Raw genomic sequence first — 20,432 nt, 5'->3', positions numbered from 1 at the left:
AGCTGCTGCTGTGCTAACGAAAATTTCAGTACATAACAATTTTATGCCACGTTAACAACTTCTGTAGTACAATAAAATCCCTAAAAGCAACGGTAGCAAAAAAAGGCAAGAATGTCTGTTAATTACACAAAAATTTTCAACTGGAACTCCTGTTTTATTTGTACAAAAACAATATTTTTTTTTGCAGACATTGTTTATATCTTGAGAATTCAGGGATTATTAACAGATATATGATATTCGGATTAAAACATTCAAGTTTGTTTTTAAATCTGTATTGATCTTGAATTTCTGAGCTGTACAAAAATATAAAATCGTAATTAGCAGGAATTAAAAATGTTTCAAGATTGTTTTTAAATTATGTCTGGCTTGATTATTGTAGAGGGAAATCAAATTAAGAGAGAATAGATTTATTTATTTTTTATGAAATAAAACATTAAGGACTGTTTGACTACACTTTGGGTTTATTAAATAATAGCAGGATTCAATACTTAATCGCATTTAGTGATCCATGGACTACCACAGGAGTCGCCTCAAGCTGGCTCTATCGCTGGCTTCCACTTGCCAATTTCCGATACCAAGTGCAATACTATCTATATCGACAGACAAGACAAAAATAAAAGCGTGTAATTAAAACTATTTTCATTCGGGGTAGTGCTGTCAAACCCAAATCCTGAAACATAGTCATAATTAGATTGTTGTTGAGGATAGTAACCAGTTTCCTATCAATTTACAGACCAAACAATTCTTGTAATTAATCACAAAAGTTCTATTTATACTAAATTCCTGGAATACTTTGTAAGGCATCATTCACTTATCATATCATGTAATGCTTTTAAAGGAGTCCAGATTTTGTTACACCTCCATGGTGATTTTGCTATGGAAGAAAGTAGGGGTTGGATGGTTGTCAAAAGTAATAAATGAACGGCATCTAATGGCATTTTTTGATTAGCTCAAGATCAGATTACAAATGTCAGCAATGTCAATCAAAAGACAATATAATCTCATTGGATACAATTGACATTAAGCAGCTTAATATTAATACGGCAATAAACCATAAAATGTGGATTAACTTAATTTAATAGAAAACATTTCATTCCACGATGATAATTGTCAAATTTATTGAATTTCCTTTAATATTTTGTTGGCTACAAATGTCTGCTTGATTTGAGAGAAATACTAAGAAAGTCTGAACAGCATCAAGCGATAAATTATTAAAATATATTCTCATAAAATCCCATACATTTTCTCATAAAGATAATAGCTTTCCCATTTTCTTGGGATATTCCAAATTATTCATATATATTTTTTTAGCTACTGCTGAAGAGATATTTACGCAGTTTTTATTTTCTATCTTCTTGCGAACGCAGCTTGTATGGTTTTTGTCGTCTTCATAGATACCCAAATAAATTGACCTAAATTTTCTACCGAAAAGTACTTAAAGTTACGGAAGTCTTATTTAAGATTTTACGATTGGAAGGTTAAGGATAAACAAAAACAAATCTGTAGAACTTCCATCCATAGCTGTTGCCATATCCAACACAAAACCCCTGAACTAAATATTTTTTCATGGTATTTCAAAGATTTATTATGTGACCAGAGAACCATCAGCAAAGAACGTGAAAAATAAAATTATTTTCGTGTGGGGTTGTTCACTAGTTACGTAACCCTATTAGAGGGGGAAAATGGGTCGAGATTTTGTCACGGAGAAGGAAGAGATGGAGGGGCGGATATTGGTCAAAAAATCGAATTTTCGCGTTACGTAATAAGTGTACAGCCCCCATTTAACCTTCATCTACATAATATATCTCATAAATAATACTCATAGTAGTAAGAAGTTCAGTGGCATAATAATTAATAAAACGAGTGATAATAAACATTCTCGATCTAAACTGTTGAGAACGATCTTGGAAACATTTCACATAAGCAAGGTTTTTTGCGCTTCCCCATTTTTTTTTCTTCTCCATTTGTTTATGGAAAAGTCGAGATTTTGTTTTTTTTTGTGCAAATTCCATTTAACGCCTCTTAAATGTAAATATTATGATTTATACTGCACTTTTATTTCAACATGCTATTATTAAAACAAAAATAAACTTTCTTATTTTTAGAGATATTTGTTTATTTGCACAGAGATTTGTAATGCATTGTCTAAATAACTAATTAATCTTTTCTCCTCTTTTTCTTATCTTACTTCCATTTCAACAAATTTCCATAAATTCAAAAATCAACTTTAAAAAAATGTGCCGAACGAACGAACTGAATTGAAATTGTTCTGATTCCTCAAATGTAGGCTTCATTAAGCTTGGATTACTCAGTGGAAACAGTATTATTGAAAAATGAATGTGACTTTATAAGTGTGGAACAAGGCAAAGAGATAAGAAAGAAAAAGCAACGTGATGAAAATCTTCGACAATTACTTGATGTGACAAATAATCCAACATTGACGTCTGAAGAGATTCGTGAATTTGAAATGAGGTAAGTCATGTAAATTGATGTATTTTATATTGTGTATGAAGGCAGCCTCAAGAAAAATAATAATAATATAAAATTCTGTTATGACTAAAGTACGCCGCCCCAATTCCCAATCTATAAAGATCCTTTAAAAAAGTTTTTCCTTTTCCTCCCTTCGCATTGAATTCACGTCCTTCTTTTTATTATTTATATATGTTGTTGCGTGTTAAAAAAAACTTTTATTGGCGTGAGATTTTATCGATGATTTTCTTTTTCAATGTTAAGTTAATTTATTTCCTTCTCATGTTCTTCGATTTTCAACTTTTGTGATTTCTTCCTCTTTGCCTCCTCGCACACCTCTTTGGTGTTAATAATTTCTCGCAATATATATTTTCATGGCAATCAGGGGGTTCAAAAAATATATATTGAAATTCTAAAGAGGATTAGGAGTGGAGGAAAAACAGGATGTAAATTATTGAAAGTGCTGTTAGGGAGTAATGATTCTCGGTAGCACAATTTAGACTGTATAGTCCTAAGGTATCAATATATTTCAATACTAAATGAATTATTATGGATTCGAGACATGAAAGGGTCACCTGTAGCTTACTCAAATTATATGCAACTCTCATTCTTACCATGCCTAGAAACTTGGTAGACTACCCAAATACCCATCCTTCCAAAACTTTCTATGCTTACTTAATTTAAACAGCAAGAAAATTTTGCCATTAGCTAGACATGCCTAGACAAAGCCTTCTACCTGGGATAAAGCACTGCATAGTTAAAGGCAAAAACTATTGTCTAGGCAATAGGGAAGGCTTTTGCAAAGGCAATGCTTAGTCAAAGTTTAGCCAAAAACAAGACATAGCCAAAGGCTAGGCCTAGTCAAAGGCATGCCAATTCAAAAGAGATCTGCAGAACAGAAATTTCAAGTCAACCAGCATAATTCCAATCTTTAAAAGGTCAAATAAGTTCCAAAGAAAACCATACATCAACTTTAGATATCAATCATATTCAAAAGAATAAAACATCAAAGTCCATAACCTTCAGATTGTAAGGTTAAAGGTCGGCAATCAAGATAAATTCATTGACTACATCAACCCATTACACAAAGACATAAAATGACTACAAAGTCGACTCTCCGTATATATTTCTAATTGCTACAACATTTTCTTTTACTTTAAAAATTTCCCTTGATACAGAAAATGTTCATGGCTGTTTAGATTGTACCTTAATATCTGATATAATAAAACTTGTATTTTCTCAGCTGATAACTAAAAATAACAAATGATATAAGCAATGTCAGATCCTCTGGGAATTATTAAGAGGCCCTAAATTGCTTACATTATTATTACAGTACTGTAAAGTATCTATAGATGTTACATTGTTATCGAAAATGTTAACAAAAAGCTTAGCAAATGACGCAAATTGTAATTTAATTTAGAAAGAAAATTCATGAAAAATAATATTGTTATTTCCTTTGAATATTCATCTTGGAAATTAATTGATTGCTTTCGATATTGGATATTGAAAGTGTATACATTCATAATTACGTGAAAAAAATCTGTTTCGAGTCAAAAGAAGCTCAAAAAGGGAAAGGAAAAGAAAACTTATAAGTACTTAATTTATTAACATTTTTCAAATAAACTAAGTATATCAAACTGTTCATGTAGCATGCATGCTCGTACGATAGTATATAAAAGAAGAAAATCTAATAGAAATTGCGTGTTGGTCTCTACTGATTTTCTGTCATGAACAGATTTTATGTCACCATTTTATGTGCTTCGACATGAGAACAAAAACTTCTCATAGAGAAAAATTGAAAAGTTTACACCAATTTTCAATTATCGAATAGTGATCACAATCTTTATGTTGGGGACAGTCGTATGGACACAAAGTGTGAAAGAAACTATTGTTTCGGACATTCGGCAAAGTTTTCGGGCAGTTGATAAAGCGCATTATCTTTTGGAAAAATGTAACGAATTTATTAGATTTGAATTTTAACGATTTTTATTGAATTTGAATTCAAATTTTACGAAATTTTCAAATTTAAAATTAAAAAAGCGGTTAAAATTTGTAACTTTTAGAATCTTATGATAATGACTATCATGTCAATCTCTAAGACAGCTACTGGACAGGTACTGATGAAATGACTGCTCATCCAAAAAGTGCAATAAAAGTATTTCCAAAATGTCCGTAGAGAAAATGAAAATCTATTGAAAATAGGCAAAGGCTATAAGACAATAGCACTATATTTCACACCATGCATGTGCTGTTGTAAAAAGGCCAAAAATGTTCAACTTGGCCTTCAATAATTCGTCCTCATTTGGTCTCTCCTCATGAATTTTATATATTTGGCCAGGGTAAACATAAAATGTGTGTCGTTGATGATTTTTTGTTCCATCAGAGAATAGAAGTCATGCTGGGCATGAATCAAACAAGAAGACCATTTTTTGTTGTTGTGCGATATTTAAATAAGAATGACTAAGTCTCATGACCTGAAAAAGTAAAATTTTTTCATCATCATCGTCTTTACTTCTTTATTATTCTATTAATTCAATTTAACAGTAAAAAAAAAAGTTTTTTCATTTTGGACGGCAGTATAAAGGACTTTTATCTTCCAACTGTGTATAATACGGCAAGTGCCGTTTTTGCTGTTATCTAAACTTTCTTTAAAAACTTCCTTTCTTTTCTCTTTTTTTGCTACCAAATTAAAAGAAGAACAAGATATAAGAGAATTGAGACTTTTTCTAGCCTAGTGTCTTTAACTTTTTCCCTTTGGAGATCTTGCAATTTATTATTCCTTTTGTCTGGCTGGTACGATATCCACGAAGATTAAGATATTCAGATTGAAAATTATGTAGGAATTTAATTGGTTTAATGGAGAAGTTATGCTCAGTTCCATTACTTTATGCAAATACATCTGTCTGGATGAGAAAATTATAACAAAAATGTAATTGGAATCCTGGTCGGTTAGGGACTGTTCACTTGTTACGTTACGTTACGCTAGGGTACGCTAGGGTAGTGATGGACAACCTGAGAGACGTGGCACACTAGTGTACTGTCAAATTTTGTTGGAAATTTCATAAACTGTACGATTGTTTTCCAATCGAGGCTTACGATCGATGTATGCCAAGAACAATACGTCTAGCAGGCAAAGAGCAAAAGCTTTCATGGTAGAAATGCCACTATTGCACTTAAATCAGGGTCTCTTTGTTTGTTAACAATAGAAGATTGTCCACCACTGCACTAGTAGACGAAAAGTATCACCTATGCATGTGCCGTACTGTAGCAATGCCATGAATTTTATTCCATGTGCGGTTGCTGGCCAGGCTTATCACCAAGGTGTGCCACGAAGAACAACAGGTAGCCCACCTCTGCCTTACGGGGTGTGAAGTAATGCAAATTGACGTTTATTTCTCAGTATTTTTATAAATACAATTCTTGGAAATCCAAAATTCGAGAAAGCTTTTCAATACCTATGTGTCACAATAGTCCTTAACAAAAACTGCAACAAAGCCTTTTTATTATGTATGCTTTGTAACTTTTTGTAAAGGTCCTTCTGTGTATCACAGTTTTCAATTATTTTTTTGTTATCACTTTAGCAACAACATGAATTTTCCATTAAGCTTGAAATTGTTTTTAAACTGAAAAATTTAAAGTTGTGTCTCGGAATGAAAAATCAATTAGCGTTTGCTTATTACGCAATAGTCTGCTTCATCTGTATTCCTGTCTGCCTGATTCAAAAAAATTTCTCTTTTGATGTTACTTCTTCTCTCCATTTAGCCAGTAATGTACATTTTCGAATATCAATGGCTTTATTAGTTTTTTCCGTTCAATTGAATCGGAAGGAACCGATTCTCATTGGTGGAAATGGAAAATTGAATGGAAATTTATTGTAAGCAGTAAAAGTTAACTAACACAATTTAACTCGTGACTTGCTACATAAAAAGTCTATCTACCTTTATCGTCATCATTATTAGTTTAGTTCTGCTACCTACTACATGTTTATTATGCATTTTTTTTGTCCACAATAGTACCGGGAAAATGACATCAATTGCATGCATCATTCCAAGCAGAAAATGGCAAATAATAAATTTAAGAAGTTTATGTTGACTTCTATTGCATTATGATGTGGGGCGCAACAAAAAAAAAATTGTATCATAAAATTATTTTCAACATGCTTTGAGTATTTTCATGGTTGCCTTAGCAGGTTGTGTAGGAAGCATCGCAAAAATTTTTTTATATTATTGTCGCTAAAGGCATAAAATTTGTGAGTGTGAGCAAAATGTTCAAGTATAAAAGTGTTATAAAATATGACTTTAATTGTTTCACAGCTTCACATACAGATGTTAAGATATTTAATGAAATTAATTTAAATTATTATGTGCGATTTTATGAGCAATATTGCTATTTGCTCCTCCTTTACTATTTTAATGGTTATTTTTGGTATGTCAATTATGAGACACACAGCATTTCCTATATTGTCTGACTGATTTTATGGTTTTGTGACTATTTGATGATTAAGGAAGTTAATTCCCGAGCAGACAGGGACAATGCTCAATTATAATGATTGAGTACGTTCATTTAGGCTACTATGCTCACTGCCTGTTAAGGATCATTTAATTTTAAGTTGATGACAATTGACAGAAATTGAATTTCTGATTTCCATCGATCAAGAGATAATCTATGAACTATTCTGACTACTTTTGGTCATTAGGCAGACACTTGTCGTTGGAGCTACATGCTAACTTATTGGCGAACTAAAATCTTATCAAATTTATCTTGTCTGAATGATTTGAACCTTAGAATCATACTAGAGACGATAAGGCTTACAATCAAATTGCAATCGGCAACAGCTGGCGATTTTTGGAATCAACGTATACAAACAAATTGAATAGACCGAGAATTACCATAATCCTTTACCTGCCCCATTGTTTTAAAATGCGTTTAATTCATTCCATGTCAATAATTGTGGATTTTTTCCGTGAATTTCTTCTTGCCCATTTAATTATGAACAATATTGACATAGCACGCAACATAAGCGAATTATGATTATTGTTATTATTTCTTTAATGGGGGATTAGTATCAAAGAACAGAGCGGCAAAAAGCATGAAAAAATAGTTTGAGGAAATATAAAAGACGTTTTTATGGCAATAAAAGCAACAAAGCGGCATGAAAAAAAGTCTAATAGGTCTACATCAGCCATGTCTTTTTGACTTGCATATGTGGCTGGTTACGGCTTATGTAAAGGGAAGATGAGTAATGGCGTCCTCAAAAAACATCTGCTTATTCGCTCGAGAGGCACTTTTGTGCTGGTATACATGATATTTACTGCTTGTATCCCAACATTTCAAGTGATGACAATATTACAGAACGGATGATGATCATGCACTGTACATGTTGACTCTTTTAGATTTTGTCACCTAAATTTTCATGCACAATCATTATAAATAAGAATAGTAAAATGTCTGAAGGGAAAAACTCGAGTGACTCATGATGTCACTCTAATTGAAATTGTGTGAATTCAACAAAGTTTCAGCATGTAGGAGATGGAAAAAATAACTTTATGACTAAACCCATCGTAACAAAAAATTCTCTATCACTGCACAGATTTGTGAATGTCTCTTTTTTTCTGAATGAAATCCTATTCAGCTACAAAAAACGTGGCATTACATGTGTGTGACTTTATGTTGTAGATGAACATATTTTTATGTAGTTGAATATTATTGAGTATAAATCTGTATGACAAACCGCGCATTTTAAATTAAAGACTTCCAGTGATCTCATAATGTACACGAGCATGTGAATGAATAAGGTTGTTAATAGGCTTCTTTACTGCTGAATTTTTGTAAACAATCTTTGATCTAAAATTTCCAAATAAATTTTAATCAAACAACAATTTTTTAAGCGAAAACAACAAGCAGTAAAGGCGCGGTAAACAAAAAAAGTCGTTATTAAAACGTTCTCTTGTGTCTAACCAGTAATTTACCCAATTTTAAGCATAAAGTATTGTTATAGAATTTCAAGAAAAATTGCGATTCCAATTTTTATTCATGTCATGTTCCTAATTTTTGTCATATAGGAGCATCTAGCTGTAAATAATCAGTTTTCATATTTTATATGCAAAAGTTTCAAAAGACTTTAACACAAAAGTGGATCCTCAAGCTAGTGACAATATCTATGGGAATCTTGAGTTTCTGGAGAAAGAAATAAAAAAAATCTCATTTTCTTTCGTTTAACAATTCAGCTTTGTGTACGAAAACCACCCCATCTCTTTTCATCTCTATAGCAATAAGAACAAAATATAAACAACAGCAGGAGTACAAACAGCAAAAAATGTAATGATTGTAATATCTCGTTGACATGTAAATTATATAGGATATAGTGAGAGATTATTGTGTAGGAAATCAAATGTTAATAGAGCAAATTGTTCTTGTTTAGTTGTCGTCATACCATATTTTGAGTAAGGAAGAGTCTTTTTCAATCAAGGATCGTTCAACTATGACGTCGAGCTTTCAAGGGCATAAACTCCGATACAGAATAACGAATTTTTTTCAACATGGGTAAAATGAGATGTTCACTTCCTTCCCTGGTCGTATTACAGAATACACGAACCTCTTGAATGAACAATAGAATTCAGTAGATTTAGGATGATGATTTATCTGGGTCCGTCAAACGAGGGTCTGGTTAAGATCATATGTCTCTAGCTAGCAAGGGATCGGGATCCCGAAAAATCTTTAAAATCTTTAAAGCTACCTGTAAACCAAAGAGGATGTACGGGTAGATGAGAAATTCCTATTTTTGTAGGTGTCATTTACAAACGGATCCTGAAAAAAAAAGTTCATTTCCTTACTTCCTATTATCTTTTATAAAATATACATATATATTAGCATCAGCATCGGTTTCATATACCGCATATTCTATGTCTGTAAAAGAGAAAGAACAAAAGGCATAGTGAATATATACATTCAATTTAGCTTCTGGAAAGATGAGGTCTTGTTGAATCAATAAAAGCATGATACACTTCGGGTTTTTGTTTTCATCTCTTATTCACTTCCCTTTCTTACTTACATTGCTTGCTGTATCCAAGAAGGCATCTTTTTATCCATGATGACGATAATATTATTGTTAAAAAAAGGAGGATGCGAAGATACTAAGGAAAAGACACAAAACTCATGTTTATACACATCCGAAAAAACAATACCCTTATGTGCAGTATGATTGACAATGCTTTGATCGAGACGAATTGTATAAAATATTTATTCAATGTGTTTAAGGTTCGGATGAGGGAAATGAAAAAATATACATGATGTATACATTCTGCTACAACATATTTTTCTGTGAGAAATTGAAATAAATATTGTATAGATGAATGAGATGCAGAGTTGATGAAAAAGTTTGACAATGAATCCTTTGAGGCTTTTGCCTTAATAAATTATAAGATGTTCCTGGAATTTAAATCAATGAAAAAATCATAATTTATTCAATATTGATATTGCAGGATAATTTATGTGGGAAGTAAACGTTCTGAATATATTTGCATATTTTAACTCAAAAATCAGCACTGCTTGATTCAAATAGAAATTTATGTCCCAATAGAAATTTAATACATTTGTTCCAATTTACTGCCGGGATGAATTTGCCTTCAAATTGACTTTTATTCTAAAATGTTGTAACTAGTCATAAATGTGTGTGCATAACAGTTTATTTGTCTACGTAAAGTGTCACAGAGCATCAATTAAGCAAGTAAAAATGCCACAGAAAACACATTTGATGTACACTAATTATTGCGACCGAACTAGTTTCCTGCTTATTTCTTCTTTATAATAATTACAAATGTTGCACACGTGCTAATATTATTTATTTCATCTTTCCATCTTTGTCAAGTCTCTCATGCATGCAAAATAAATAATAATAAAATACTTTTTCTGCTAGTGATGCCGCGCTCTAAGTAGCACATTTTCATTATTTTTAAATAAAAATCTAATAAGTAGTTCGAGAGGGTTTGTGGCTTTTTTTTTTCTATATTACTCTTAATTGCTTTTCTGCTGTTTGAAGTCTTCATACTTTTTTTCTGATAAATAAATATGCGTCTGTAAGAGATGAAAAGCTGTTTTGAATGAAAGCCAAACTGTCGTGTGACTTAGAAAGATGAATATGTTTGATAGATAAATAATTAAATTAAATTAAATTCCTCCCCACTCAATAGCTTTGTTATGAAATGTTCTTATGGAAACAATGACTATAATGTCGTAAATTTTCCTTTAATTGTTAAACAAAGTCATAAAAAAATTTATATAGAAATTTATACGATTCATGTGCAGAGTTGTGAGAGACATAAAGAAATAAATGACATGGACCAGACTTTTTAATCAGAAATGAGTAAAATTGGTGATGTATTCATGTGAATTAATTACTAGTCACTGCATCTGACCACAATTCAATTGAACAAATTTCACACAATATCATGAATTTCACCACAATATGATAAACAATAATTGTTGGCAGCAACAATGTTGCTTCTACGAAAATTTTCAATTTCTCTTTCAACTCTGTCTCACATCATTTACGAGGATGATAATTAATGTGAATGTTTGTGATGTGGCTAAAGAAGAAATGTTTATTTAACTACTAAAGCAGTGAACTTGTCGAAAAATTTCTGTCAAACAATCATTTCCAATGAAATATGATGATGAGCATAGATATTTTTCTACGAATCTGTCTAAACGCACGATAGAGGTGTTGTGATTTTTAATGGTTATCTGTTGACTGCTACTTTTAATGAGACAATATAATAATTGATAAATGAAGAAAGACAGATGAATATAGAACTGTTGAAAAAATTTAGGTGAAATATTATAGGGGTCGTTAGTAAATGATGTTTATGACAAAATAGAAATTTCGTTGCTTTTTGTCATGTACTTCATTTCTTTTATCAGTTCTTACTCTAACAGACAAATTAACTGCTTTTAGGTGCCGGAGTGGCTATTCTGTACCATGAAAGCAAGCTCGTTGCTTGTTAGGAGCTTAGCTTCATGCTTACATTCTTGGTTGGAGTGCATGTGTGGCCATTCCGTATCAAAAGTCTGAAGCCGGCTTTATCCTTTCTGAATAGCATAAGTAGAATAGCCCATCTGAAATTCGACACCATTTGGCGTGAATCAGGCATGGTGCCGGATTTATGCCAAATCCTCTAGTCCGGCGTGAATCTGACATGATGCTGGATTTAAACAGAATCCTCCAGGCTGACGTTGCTCTGGCATTGGTCTTGATTTAAATATAATTCCTCAGGCCGGCGTGAGTCTGACATGGTGCGCATTTCAATCTAACCCTTCAGGACGACGTAGCTCAGTAATTGTCCCAGATTTAAACTGAATTCGACACGAAGTTATAGTCACGCCAATCTGATGCTGAATTTTTGAACCATTAACCAATCTGTGCTTTTCGACACCTTCTCTCAGGATGACACTTTAATCATTAATTATGTACATATATCAATTCTTTCATAACATTACAAAGTTGTGAATGCTTACTTTCTTCTTAAATAGTGAGCATCTTCGAAAATGACCCCCCTCCCTCCCACTTCACATGAAAAATTATAAAATCAGAGACATGAAAAAAGTCAACGGCATGTAGGAAAATTCATGCGAATGAAGAAAAAGAGCAAGTTAAGAAGAAAAGTTTTAAAAAAATTATCTCAAAAAAAATAAAAAAAAAAAACGTAATCGTTCGTTCAATTTGCGTTAACTCAACTGAATCATCTTCATATATAATTTCGTATTTTTTTTTGTGTTCCTACATCATCATTCGCACTTTAAGTATAAAACAAAATAAAAATAATATATTAAATTTCCAAGTAAACTGCTTTAAAAACAGATCGTTAAAGTCATGTCACGATACATATGAAAAATATCACTGCCGTTCATTTCTCATGATATACAGCCCGAAATGAAATAATATAATATCAGACAGTGCAAGACAAATTGTCTCTTGTTAGGGATTTTTAAATTAAAAACAATTTTCTTTCTTCTTCTCACTACTCAAAATCCGTGTGACGTAATTTTCTTCTTTTTCTCATTTTTCTTCTTTTTTCGATTTTTTTTTGTGTGATGAAAAATTACCAAGTGAATCGGAAAAATGAAGCTAGCAGAGAAAAAGAGCCGACGATGTGATGCTTAATTGGAAAAATGAAACGCGTTTTAATAGCTTTGGATCAATTTATTCATGGGATGTTGAGGAAATTGAGAAATTTTTAAGTATTTTTGTGATTTTTCTCATAATCTTTTAGTGCTGATATATTAGACAAACTGGACTATAAAGAGTACTAAGTCAAACTTTTGGGAATATACTAGTTTTGTAACGATTTAGGTTTAATTCTGATTAGATCTAGCTTAACACACCCTAACATACGAGCTTATGCTCAATGAACATCTTGTGCCTAGTGAACATGCTAATCTTACCAAGAGCATCTTACGAATCCTTATGAGAATGTTCATCTTACGTGAGCATGGCACTAAAGATCATCTTACGGATCCCAATGGGCATCTTACGGAAAGATCACCTAATGAGAATGCTCATCCTACGTTTTCAATGAGCATCTTACGGTATCTAGAGTGCATTTTCACTAGGTACCGTAAGATATTCATTGAGCATATGCTCTTATGTTACTGACAACGTTCATGATGATAAAATTCAAAATCATTCATTTCTCAAAAATTACGTGCCTAAAATCAGACAGCAAGAAAAAGTTCATGAATCACGCTAATCCGATGTGAAAATGCGCTTAAAAAAATGTGAAAAGGAAGGATGATGTCACATTTAATAAAGATGAAAACTTATTGGGTCAATGAACTACTTTTATTATAAATTCATTCGCATTAAAATCAGAATGAATGGGGAAAATTCACGGAAGTGATTGTTGCAAAAAATGATAAATACAATGATTTGTTGACTTAGTTCTAAGAGATTATTCAACACACAAAAAAATAAGAATAGCTGAGAATGTGAAAATCTTCAATCGAGACATTTAGGTCGATCGCACATGTACTACATTTCTCTATTGTTTTGTATACTTTATGGCTCATTTGCAGTGTGTTTTTACTTTGAGACAATTTGTATACATTCGGAGGTGTCGATTTGAACAAGTGAGGCATACATATTTTCATTCATTAATTGGTTGAAAAATATTTTGGTCTGTTTCCTTTTGCATGCAATTAAAAATAGCACAGATTTAATGGCTTAAATAATGTTGACCATGAAACAGTGATGAAAATAAAGCGCTGAAAACAAAATTATCAGTTCCGTGACCTCCTTTTCCATAACCAATATGAAGAAAAACATTAGAGTTTGTATACATAAGTAAGTTTGGCAATAAGGAACTAAAATTTGATTATAAACATGAAGAACCTTAAGGTTACACTCATTACCATCCTCAGCATAAACGAAAAGATTGAAATGATTACAAAATAAATGAATAACCATTCATTTTATTTAAATCAAGTATGAATGCTCAAATTACTTGATTTCTATCATCATTTACTATTTTACACTTTGATGGATTCAGCGTACTGTATAGATTTTGTTTGGTTTTGTAAAATATTAGACGAGAATAGTGTCACGCGAGGTGTGCATGATAGCGTATATGACAAACAAATTTATCATCAGAAAAGTAATTACTTTTTGGTTTATTGGATTGATTATTTTTGACATTTATGGGTATATGAAGTTGTGGTAGAGTTAAATCTGTTTTAATTAACTAAATATTAATGCAGGACAAGATTAATGAAGTTGATTTTAACAAACAGATGTCAATTGATTGACAATTGAAAATAAACAGATTGAGAGGGGTTTGCAACTATGAAATCAACTAACTGTGGTTGCAAATATCATTTGAATATTAAATGACCGTTGATACATTCTAATCAGATTCACTCTTATTTATTTTATACGATTCTTAATCCATTTCAATGTCTGTCTGCAAAACGTGAATCCGCTCATATGAGCACTCCCTATTTTATTCCATATATCCCCATAAATAATAAATATGCAAACAGATATTCCGTAGGTGAAAATTTTTGGAAAAGGAGTTTTTGAAAAATTATGACAAGAGCTATAAATCTGGCATAAGCATTAGAATAAGGGGAGACAGATACAAATTTTAAAAACTCTGGGGATTGGATTTTGCGTATTAGCTGAAATTTATGCTGTATTTATTTACAAAAGTATGCCTAACAAATATTGAGACAGGATTTTTAAAGCTTTTAAATGTGTGAAAATAGAAAGATGAAAATTTAACGGATATAACAACAACATTCGGAAAATATTTATTCAGAAAACGGAAGTGCTGAAATGTTTTACAACGAAGGTTGTTTTGAATTAGATATATATACAAATTTATATCACTTCCTGACAAATCAAACATATAATTCAATTCGAATAAATCGTTCTGATGCTCCAATAACAAGATGAACTATAAGCTGATTATGATATTGAACCCTAAACCCTATAAAATATATAAATCTCATTTGAATTTACCTCATATTGAGAAAGTGAATAAGTTATAGTAAATGAATAAATTATTTCTTGTGGAATTTCCTATCCTAAATTCCTCGTTTCCACATTCTTATTTTCATAGTAAAATATTGCATGCAATATCCTTCATTTTATGCTCTTTTCCTTTTATTCTTTCATTCCTTCCGTTCATTCATAAATTTTAATCCTTTCACATTATTATTATTTCTTTACTATTTTACACGTATCATACGTTCATAAACATTCATGTCTACATGTCGTACATATGAAAATTCAAGCAAGAAGAGCAAAAATTCTTCAAAAGCCTTTCTTTGTATAAAGGTGCCACTTGTCGTCTTCTCTTATGCAAAACGCACATTTTAAATGGCAGAATTAGGTTAATGTTTGCCTCTCTCTTTTCCCTTTGAAATCATACATTTCCACTTCTTTTTTGTTGTTGTTGTATATACAATTTTTTTAAGTCGGTCGATGGGTCGAGTTAAGGAAATGAACATCTTTTTCATTTCTTCTATGCATGATAACTGTATGTAATTAACCTAGTCAGGTTGATGATGTTTTGAAATGAGATACATGTTCAAATAGTACATATGAGTGATTGGATGTTATGAAACATACCGTATGGGAATTTTTCTCACGTGAATGCTGCCTCATACACATATTGTCTTTTTTTTATTTTGTTTGTCACACATCAGTTTATCTCATATCAAAATTTTCTTTCTTATTATATTGATATAGGTATGGCTCACCACATCATACTCGATCACAGTCAGTTAAAACTCCCGGAAGTCGCGCCTCAGGACGACCGAATCAGCTATGTTTACCACAACAGCGTTCAAGGTAAAGAAAATGGAAATGTTTAATATGTTTGGTTAAGTCCTTTTATGGATCGGGGGTTATTTGGATGTTACGGAACAGAACTTACTGTTATATGCTTCATTTTTATGCTCATTATGCTTAAACATGTCTGAGAATTGAATCAAAAATAGCGTTTCTCGGTTAATATTTCAACTCATTATTGCAAAACAATTTTCGTTGTTTACAAAATTTAATTTCGATTTTAAAAGGAACTAGACACTTTTGTCTTTAAATAATGAGAGACACAATGGTAATTAAAATCTTAATCGAAATTCAACGAAGACTTTAAGCAAACAGATTTAGAGAAAAAAGAACTTACACTGTTAAAAATTTTTGTATCGAAAAATTTCAGTGCACTTTATCTGTAGTTGAATCATAATCAGATTGTGTAGAATCTATTAAACAAGCTCAAAGGCATTGCCCTTTACACTTTGTGATTAATGCTACGTAATATGCGAATGACCCCAACACAAAAAGGAGACCAACATAAACTTTCCTTGATAAACATTAATCATATTTTGTTGCCTTTTTCCTCTTTTTTTTCATATACTCAAATATTCACATTTCCTCCTTTTTTTATTGTTGCCAATTCATCATCCAATGCAGAGTGGCGTCGATGCCAAACACAGGAATTGAAGAAGAATATTATAGGTTGCGGCATTTCTCAATCACCGGCAAAGGTATTGTGAATCGAGGAGATTCATTGAAATCACGTCGTAGTAGATCAAATAATAGCGTTGCCAGCTCAAATTCAAGGTAGGCTATCCATATTGTATTTTATTTAATCAACTCACCCTTTGCATTTTAAACATTTTCTTGCTTGTCATTGGCATTGCTTCTTTATAAGATTCTCAAAACATGTACATTCAGCTTCTTAACTTGCTTTCATTTCACTTTATATTTCTCCATCTTATTTTTTTCTCACATATTGACTTTGATAACAAGTGAGACGTGACAGAATGTAAAAATAATATCATTACAGGCTTCCTTTAAAAGCTTTTGATGTTTTCTCAATCATGCATTTTTTATAATTTTTTTGACTGAGGTTTTATGGAAAATATTTTGTTTTAAAAGCAAGCATGATGTGATAAATTAAATCAAATTTAAACGAAAATCCTTAGCGTAAAAATGTTACCTGTAAAGCTGTGCTAAACGACTTTTCTGTACCGTAAACGTAAAGGGATGAAAATAGGTCGAATTACACGAGTAATTAAGCACAATGATTTCTTTTTTCGTGCGTACAAATATTTATGTCAATTCTTAGTATCAGAGGATTTTTTGTTAGGATATAGCACTTGAAGCCATTTCAAACGTAAAGATTATCATTTCTATACTTTGCCTTTGTCATGACCACGAGAATGGAGCTGAAAGCTTTTCTATAGTCACTTAAATTAGATTATTAACAATTTTATTACGATCAACATTCTTTCTTCTTTAATCATTTACTTCATCATGGATAGACGAAAGAACATCGTTTCTCAATATCATTAATGATTTGTTCTTTTTATCCATTCATTCTTGATGCTTGATGGTTGTTCTTTCACCCACTTCTCGATTTCCTTCTTCCTCAATCTTCATTATAAGCATAATTAAATTGAATAAGTTTACGTCAATTCATGAACCTTAAGTGATCGTGATGTTGATTGGAGATAACAAAGTAAATCCTGTCACATAACGTTAAATATCGGACCCAAGTTTCAGATTACGGGAAATTGAAGACTAAATCATGTTGTGTGTTGTTTTCTATCTATATCATATAAAGGTACATTGTTATTTGCCATGACTGACAGGTTAGCTTTGTAATATTTCTGACAATTTGTAATCTGCAATCAGAAAGTTTGTATTTGGTTCACTGTCAAGTTGTCCGTGATTTGCTGTGTATATTGTAAATCAGATTGTAGTTTGCCTGATAGCTATTTACATCTGATTGTTCTTTTCAAATTTTGACATACATAAAGTTTTTAAATATGTATATAAATCCATCAAAGTTCACATGACACGTCCGAGCTGCAAATTACATGATTTTAGTATTTTCAGCTATAGAGACAGCTTTGATTTTAGAAGGACAATTCCAATTTTTGTCATAAAAAAGGCAATTTAAAGATTTTTTCGAAGAAGGAAGTAAGGAGCATGACACAACACCACCTCCAGGCTATACCCTTACCAAGCTGTCATGAAACAAACTTGTCATTATGTGACTCTCGGGACAATCCACAAACAAGCATGCTTAGTGTCGAAAAATCTCTATGACACTCATAAGATTACTTCTGATAAGATTACAACAAACATTTGAGTTGGATTCGATTTTTTCTTGCCGACAGAATTTATGTCTTCATTGACAGCGAACAAAATACATTTTTTAAGGAACAACAAGAAAAAATGTGGCTTCGATTGAAAGGCTCCGTGTCAAATGAGGCTTAACAAAAAACCATAAATACCGATGATTGTAAATTTTCAACATTTTTCAAGTCTGATGGCTGTAATTAATTCCTTACAAACTTCTTTTCGCGACTTTACAATGAAAAATGAAAAACAATTGTGCTGTATAAAACTTTTAGGGTTCATTTTGCTGTCTTTATGCTTTTATCACTGAAAAAGCATGAAAAATCAATTTAATAAAATGCTTCCAAGTCATGAAAAGTTAAAACAGAAGAGCAAGAAGTTTGTCATTATTTTCGGAGATATCTTTGGAGATGTCAATACAAATACCCAAATACCCAAATATTTGAGGTATTTTGTACTGCCTTATTTGAAATTTTTTTTATTTAGGGTACCCCAAATTTATTTGGGTGTAAACCCAAATATATTTGGGTTTGCTTTATTTTTTTATACTTAAAATAAAATTTTTCATTCAATCATTAATTCAAAAATTATCGAAAATTTTTGCCCAATAGAATTTAAGGTGTAAACATTTACATTTAATATAAGTTATTTCAATGCATAATACCGAAAGTTATAAAGTTGTTGAGTCAACTGCACTGTTATGACTTAAAAATTTATGTCATTGTCTTTTTAAATATATTTCATTTGGTATAACAAAAATGGAGATAAAATATTTACCCGAGCGACACAATGATTGAATGACTGTTATTTGGCAATCTGACACGGAGCTATTCTTGAAATTCGGCGATAAATCTCTTTTTGGACTTTTTTTAACATAAAATGGGTAAAAATAGTAAAAACCCAAATAATTGACATCTCTATATCTTTGGTCTTCTTCTCACATCTTATTTATTGTTCATTAATTCAAGAGTAGAATTAAGGTGTCTTGTTATTTCAATATAAATTATATTGTTGAGTCAACGCACTTTATACTTATTTATAGCTTCATTTCAAAGGAGATGCCCGAGTGACACAAATGAAGAAGAGTCTGACACGGAGCTTTAAAGATTCCGCTAAACCTCTTTTGGTAATATCAAATGGAAGTCGCCTTCTTTTGGAAGAATGTGTCACAGAATTTCCATGTGGCTGCCAAAGTGGCTTCCATTTGATATTAGCCCGAGTGACATATATGATGACTCCACCAAATGGCGTCCATATGGGTGTCAAACAGAGCCGGCTTCCATTTGGCATTAGTAAAATATGTTTAACGGAGCCTTTAAAGCTCACTGACGGAGTCTTAAAAGCTCCTTGACGGAACCTTCTTCATTTGTGTTGCTCGGGATGTTATCATTAATATGAATCATGATGGATGTCCTACCATCTCTGCTATATCCGTTTTTTGATTTTCTTACATCAATAAATTTAAGGAAGCATCAAATTTAAGAAGAACAGCTGAGAAAGTTGTGAGATTGAATGATTAAATTTTAAACCGAATTATAGACACGAAATTAGACTAGCTTTATAGCCTGCTTGTAAAAGCATAAAGTTAAGAAGTAAATCATAAAAAAAATGTTTCGTGTTTTTAACAATAAGAAAAATTTTTACAACTTGAATATGAATCAATAAATTTTCATTCTACATTTTATTATCCCTTAAGGCAGGACAAGCATCTTGCAAGCTTGTAGGCGGATTAGTCAAATATTCTCAAAAAGAATTTGAAGAATTTTCAAATAAAAAGCGATTGACGTTCAAGTTGAAAATTTTGTCAATTGTGCTTCTATATTGCTGAAAAATTTGCGTCATCGGAAAATTATACAGTTCTAAGATACACTATGGTACAGTGGTGGACTTACTGGCTTACTTACTTTGGTCGTTGTACAGATCAATTGTGATTCATAGGCTCTCTCAGATGGCACCTAAAGCTGTTTATATTGTTGACTTTCGTCTGCTAACTATTAATACAAAATGCAATACTGTCTCTATCGACCATCTCCAGGTTCTCTAATAGCATGTCCAGCATATCGAAGGCTATTCACTTTGACAATTCTTGGTTATGCGTCGACCGAAACCCCACATGACATACGATTCATGACATTTTCAATTTTCTATGACCTCAGACTAGTGTGCCGTGACACACAGGTTGCCCACCTCTGCACTAGCATCTTTAATGCTACATCTTCCACAGATGTTGCTAAACATTTCAATATCTCAATAAACACACAAGTTGTCTGAACCCATCAACAACCCTGACAAATGTAAAGAAAAATTTTTTACA

At 31.8% G+C, this 20,432-nt stretch overlaps 1 protein-coding gene across 4 annotated transcripts in view; it reads left to right on the top strand.

Annotated features, from left to right (window-relative positions):
- The window catches only part of LOC139088975 (uncharacterized), a 64,267-nt gene that overhangs the window by 26,912 nt on the left and 16,923 nt on the right, over positions 1–20,432 (top strand). For all 4 annotated transcript variants that reach the window (XM_070638351.1, XM_070638353.1, XM_070638350.1 and 1 more), the window contains 3 exons: positions 2,288–2,472; positions 15,716–15,817; positions 16,442–16,591. In XM_070638351.1, coding sequence (XP_070494452.1) covers positions 2,288–2,472; positions 15,716–15,817; positions 16,442–16,591 — 437 coding nt within the window. The remainder of the gene's footprint in view (positions 1–2,287; positions 2,473–15,715; positions 15,818–16,441; positions 16,592–20,432) is intronic.

The sequence above is a fragment of the Chironomus tepperi genome, unplaced genomic scaffold, assembly GCF_022539635.2.
Source record: "Chironomus tepperi strain 1889 unplaced genomic scaffold, CSIRO-AGI_Ctep_v1 contig_172, whole genome shotgun sequence".
NCBI classification, from domain to species: domain Eukaryota; kingdom Metazoa; phylum Arthropoda; class Insecta; order Diptera; family Chironomidae; genus Chironomus; species Chironomus tepperi.
The sequence above is the reverse complement of the archived record's forward strand: the minus strand, read 5'-3'. Positions and strand labels throughout refer to the sequence as shown.